Raw genomic sequence first — 6,277 nt, 5'->3', positions numbered from 1 at the left:
TAAAATGAAATCCACTTCACCAGGTCCTTGGCATAGACTCCTCTTGAGAAGGACATTATAGCATTAGTAGTAATAAAAATGCTGGGAATTCCACCAAGAAAGCACTTCACAGACTATTGTCCATAAATATTTGTTCAAAAGCAGATTGCCAGGCCCTATAACTAGAAATTTTGACTTGGTCTGTCTGAGGTAAGGTTCAGGAATCTTTGTTGCTCAGTTTCATAAGAACCTCAAGAAATACTGGTGCGGTGACCTTCTAGCTACCCTTTGAGAAGGCCCTTTTAAAAGTCTCTCATCAGGAAATTTATTTTCTTTCACAATTTACTTTATAAAAAAACACCTGCACTTGTATGTTTATCACAGCACAATTCACAGTTGCAAAGATGTCGAATCAATCTAAGTGTCCATCAATTAATTAATGGATAAATAAAATATGGAATACATATGTACACCATGGAGTACTATTGGTCACAAAATGGATGAACTAAATAAAGTCTTTTGTAACAACTTCGATGAAACAGAAGACTATTATTCTAAGTAAAGTATCTCAGAAATGGACAACCAAACACTGTATGTGCTTATTAATCAATATGAGTTAAACTGTGGCATAAACAGGTTCAAAGCTACATAAAGGACATTGAACACCAAGAATGAGGAGCGTGGAGGACTAAGGAATAAATATGAAGCTATTGGGTAAAATGAGAATTATTCTGGTTATAGGCACACCAAAAGTCCTGACTTAAGCATATGCAATGTACCCATGTGACAAAAATATTTGTACCCCATTAATATTTAAAACTTAAAAAAAGTGAAAAAAACTTTAAAACAAATTGAAGACATATACCTGGCCAAAAAACAAATAGAAAACTACTATTGTTGATGTAGTGTTATATAAATCAAGAATTATTATGGGAATGTAGTTCAATATAGATTTATTTTGAAACCCTTTGTTATAACCTTTTATAATACGTGTATACCTAATAATACTATCTCAACATAGAATATCGATATGAGGAAAATGAATGAATAAACAGTCATAAACTTGTAATAAACAATTCTGTCTCACTGTTTATTGTACAGGTATAGCAATAAAGATGATTTGAGCAAAAGAACCCAGTCACAATAGGAATGATATCCTGTAATTTGTGGTGTGCATATTACACTAAAAACATCATTTCAAAAATCTTTTAATTATTATAACAAATTACAATTCATTTTGACTTATGCAATCATGATATTGTTTCCATTTCAAAAAATATATAATTACATGGCTGACTCCAAACTCTGGTGCTCTAGTTTCAAAGCTTGTGCTTACAATTATATACTTGTAAAGATCCACATCCTTCTGATAGAAGTTTACTGTCACGTAGCACAGCACAGGTATAGCTCTTATACTCTGTTTCTGATATGCTGTAATGGAGAAAAGTTTATACTTCCATTATATTTTATGGGGACAATCCCTGAGACAAAATCTTGTCCACGTACTTCAAGAGAACGATTTTGTGAAAACAGTTAATGACATTTTAATTTAATATTATTAAGAGTTGGATATTACAAAACTGAACACAGTAGTCTCCCATATCTACAGGAGATGTGTTTCAAGACCACCAGTGGATGCCTGAAGCCACCTATTTTACTGAACTCTATTATAGACTATGTTTATTCTATATATGCACAACAGTGATAACATTTATAAATTAAGCATAAGAAGGAATTAAAAATGATAACAAATAATGGAAAAAAGTAAGAAAATAATATGCTGCATTGCTATTATTGAGATTTGGGGTCATTATTCAGTAAAATAGAAGGTTCTTGACAAGCAGGCACTTGGTAGTAGGACAATTGGTGTGATCACCAGAGGACTATGACATGACTAATGTGTGGGTCACCTCTAGAGTGTGGATCTGCTGGTCAAAAAGATGATGCACATCCCAGGGAAGACAGAGTAGGACAATGAGAAATTTCATAATTCTACTCAGAAAGCTAAAGTTCATAAAGTATTTTTTCTAAAATTTTCATTTTAAAATTTTCTGACTAAAATTAACTCATAATACAGACAGTGAAACCACCAATAGGAGGGAACTACTATGGTACATTCTTTACTATTTATATCAACATTTCATTAACCTTCAATGTCTTTTTTGTGCCTATAATTCAATTGAAACGTACTTATATTAGTCTGATGAATTTCTCCTTTTAAATTTTTTTCTACTATATACTTCCATTCATTAAAACTTACTGAAGTTTGAAAGTTGAGCCATTTATTGACATCCATGGATGATCACTGCTGTTACGAAAGACTCCAATCCATGACTGACGTGACAGGGAACCCAGAAATTTCTTTAGGAACACAAATATTTTATATTTAAATAGTTATTAAAGATTTTATAATTGTTTAAAGTATATGTAATGTGTTCTTTCATTGGATCTATGATAGTCAAAACAAAATTAATATTTTAAGTTATATTAACATTGAAAATTACTTTTTACTTCGCAAAAATATTTGTAGTTTTTGCTTAAAATGAACTCTTAAACATTTATACTTAGTAGTTTCATTTTTCTTGCATCAGTGAGGAAGTTTATTACCCCTTTAATTTAATAGCAACCTATGTTGGCAAAACAAATATAACATGAAGTTAAATAATTTCCAGACACTGTACATACATTCCTCTTTGTGCTAATATTAAATCTATCTATATTTCTACTATATTTCTCCAAGTTTGAGGTTTATGATGGAATTCAAAGGGCTTCCATTGAAAAAATAAATGATATATAAGACAAAAATACTGTCTTTTGGGTACCACACCATTCTTTAACTAGGTAAACACTCAGTTTTTTTGTTTGTTTGTTTCAGTAGTAGCGAAATAGCAATGGTCTAAAACAAGCATTTCTCCCTTCTAAGTACAACCACAAACTTTAGAACTTACGAAAGACACAAGCAAGGGGGACCTGGAAAGGAGAAAAGAAAAGGTGGTGTGCTTTGGGACTCCAGGATCAGGGATCAACACAGTGGTGGACATCTTAAGTTCCTCACCCAACAGAAGAAAGTGATCTATGCCTGCTGTTTCCCAACACCCAACATGGCAATGAAAGACGCCTCAGGCAAGTTCCTTCCCCTTCTTATTGAGAGGGAGTCCTGCAGCAACATTAGCAACACTTGCATCACCAGCAAAGGTGATCCATCAGGAGACCCACTAACTTTAAAAGAGGAAGAAAGAGCTTCTGCTACTTTGCCAAGAAACACCAGTGTAGGTGTGGCTCAGAGGGTTCAGTGAAGGAATCTCATAACTACAAGAGCTTTATCCAGGAGGACTCTGTGTTCATGAGACTTATCTCCCACATTCAGAGACACCAAATAAAATGAATTTTAAAATAATACATAATGTGGAAAGGAGGAGAAGTGATGAGGGTCTGCTCCTGAGCAGGCTGTTGGAACTAGAAACTCCCATGTTGTGAACTGACTTCTATGATAGGAGTCCTTTCACTTTGTGATAAAGATGCACAGTCATGATGTAGCACAATTAAATAGCAAAATTCAATTTAGATTAAAAGCATGTATAGAAGCATTGTTTGACCAAACAACAGGAACTGGTCATAATTAAATGTGCATTAGGAATATTGAGTAGAAGTAAAGTGTCGTGAAGTCAAACAACAGAATAATACACAGACCTGAAAATAAATAAACAATATATATAAGAGAATATGATGAATTCTAATATAATATTGACTAAAATATGCTTCTAATAAAGTATTTGAAATATTACCATTTCTTCTTCATTATCTATGTAAAGCAGAGTGGAGTTCTTAGAAGCACAGGCCATCAAACTCTCATTCCAAGTTTTTGATTCCTTAACCATGTAATAACAATTGTTGGAATATGTGAACCACTCCTCTGGGCAATGACGACAAGGATATCCTAAAGAAAAATTATGAATTACTTTCTGGACACAATATGAATTCTTTAAATGAAAATTAATTTACATATTTTTACAGATATAAAATATGACATTTGTTTTTGCATCCTCATAGACTGGTAAAAATAAAAGAAAAGCCACTCAATCACACACAGAAAAAGGGTCAGCCTCTCTTCCCTGATTATATTTCCACATAAGGCAAAACAACAAACATATATCCACCATGCACATGACTGAAAAATAACTAAACAAAACCACTTTTTGGCAATAGCAATATTTTTAACTGTTAAATTACGATAGCAAAAGTAATTTGAGTCAAATTGCAAAAAGAGGCACAGTGATTTTAAATGAGCATTTCTATACATTTTCACAAAAAAGAATGTCTTCATAATCTTTGTTTTGAAAACTTATTTTCCAACATTATAACTTATTTCCCCCAAAATATTGATTATAATTTTTTTGCAGCTTATTGTGACAAAATAAAAATTGATTGAATCAATACCTTTCTGATTTTCAGTCTGGTCAGAATTGTTCCGCTTCTGTGTTACTGTTGCAAGAAAAATTAAAGTAAAACTTATTAAACATTAGCATCTAAGTCACAATGACTCTAGTTTTTGTTTATATTTGGTATGTAACTTAGAATAATCTATAGTAATATTGATTAATAAATTAGTGAAGGTTTGAGGAGAAAAGTCCTTCCAAACTCTATAAAATCAAATTTCTCTCTCTTGGTCTGTTTACATATTAAAATACTTTATATGATTCAACCATTTTCAAAAATAAATTTCTATTTTTGATTAGCTTTTTTCAGTCTCCTTAAATGTGCCTTGAATTTTGAAATTTGAATGTATCCCTATAATTAAAAGCAAAGACTCTCAACAATCTTTCATCTATACTTTTGAAAAATTCAGAATAACCAATCTTTATTTAGTTCAAACATTCAAGAATTCCCTGTAAAATGGGAATTCTATTTGATGATCTTATGAAATGTGCAGAGGCACTTCAAAACTGTTAAGTGTGAGAGTCTTCCAAAACATACTTACAGGTAATGACGACTCTTACTACCACAGTGGACAGTAAGACAAGACAAACGATTCCCAGGATCCCAGCAAAGAGCTTTTCTGGAGGTAACAATAAATCCGGAGAAAAAGAAATAGAAACACCAAGAAAGGAGAGTTATTTACATTCAAGAGACCCCACATGCACAGGGAATCATAGATGAATTAAATTCCTAAACATGTATTTATGATATTAACTTTTCTCTCAGTATATATCATTGAATCTTTGGCAAATGTAGTGTTCCATGAGTTGCTGGAGAAAGACTGTAATTTTCAACCATTTGTGAGTACAATAAGTCTAAATTTTTCATATCTCAACAATAGCACATCTCAATTCAGAACTCTGATCTTCACTAATAAAAATATGTGATTATGCCCTGCTCTTTCCCCAAACCCCTGCACTCAAACTGCACATCCTAGATCCAGTTATCCTGTTATCTTGAGGAGCTACTAAGATCTTTCTTTACCTTTGCAGTGGTAAGATTTGCCATCCAATGGAAGATCCTGAACAGCATTTTGAAGTTTTAATTCCGCATAGGTTATTTCCTGTTCAGTTTCTGAAATGGAGCTTTTAGTTTCCTCGGGTTTCCTTTGTTGCCTCTTTGGGGTTTTGGGCAGATTCAGTTCAGTGTAGATTATTCTTTGGTTATCCATCTCTGCAGCAGTGAGATGTCAGGGACTGGGCTCTATGATACCTGGACTTAAGTTAATAAATGGTGTATTTAAAGATAGGATGTCTAGTGCAGTCAAAAGTCGTTAGGTGGAGAGTGGATATTGGTTATCATTCTGCATTGAATAGTCTATAGTTTTTGCTCTAATTTCATTAGAGCTTAAACAATTATCATAGGGGAAAAATATGTTTCAAAGATTCTCTACATTGGTTAAAACATTATTGCCGAAACAATGAAAAGCAATAAATTAGAATAAGATGTTCATAAATAAAATATATTTATTAAAGTTTGATTGCAAATATATATTTTACATCAATACAATACCTGTATCAAAAATTAAAATGTTGTTTTAGAAAAGTTTTTACACTGATTTATGATAATTTTGAAAACCAGTAAAGGTTAGGGACTAAGTGACTTTAAATGGAGAATAGGAAAGTTGTCATACATATTATTGTTTTACATTAAATTACTTTTATTTTATGGTTTATACTTATTTATTAGAATTAATTCAGGGTTATTAAGTGGTCTTTTGTTTGAATGGTGAGAAATAATTAAAATATTTAGGATATTTTATATGTCAGAAAATGTACATGACAAAATAAACTCATAACCTAAATGGTGTTAGGAACACTAC

General features: G+C 32.0%; 1 protein-coding gene across 1 annotated transcript in view; it reads right to left on the bottom strand.

Annotated features, from left to right (window-relative positions):
- Nucleotides 1–1,295: 1,295 nt before the first annotated feature.
- The window catches only part of LOC100961610 (NKG2-A/NKG2-B type II integral membrane protein), a 5,961-nt gene continuing 979 nt past the window's right edge, over nucleotides 1,296–6,277 (bottom strand). The window contains exons 2-7 of the mRNA XM_012813767.2: nucleotides 5,442–5,672; nucleotides 4,958–5,055; nucleotides 4,417–4,461; nucleotides 3,765–3,916; nucleotides 2,240–2,340; nucleotides 1,296–1,410 (exon numbers count right to left, since the gene is read on the bottom strand). Of these exons, the coding sequence (XP_012669221.1) occupies nucleotides 1,299–1,410; nucleotides 2,240–2,340; nucleotides 3,765–3,916; nucleotides 4,417–4,461; nucleotides 4,958–5,055; nucleotides 5,442–5,626 (693 nt within the window). The 5' untranslated portion in view covers nucleotides 5,627–5,672 and the 3' untranslated portion in view covers nucleotides 1,296–1,298. The remainder of the gene's footprint in view (nucleotides 1,411–2,239; nucleotides 2,341–3,764; nucleotides 3,917–4,416; nucleotides 4,462–4,957; nucleotides 5,056–5,441; nucleotides 5,673–6,277) is intronic.

Source organism: Otolemur garnettii, unplaced genomic scaffold, assembly GCF_000181295.1.
Source record: "Otolemur garnettii isolate 467f Iridium unplaced genomic scaffold, OtoGar3 scaffold00299, whole genome shotgun sequence".
In the NCBI taxonomy this organism is placed as follows: domain Eukaryota; kingdom Metazoa; phylum Chordata; class Mammalia; order Primates; family Galagidae; genus Otolemur; species Otolemur garnettii.
The sequence above is the reverse complement of the archived record's forward strand: the minus strand, read 5'-3'. Positions and strand labels throughout refer to the sequence as shown.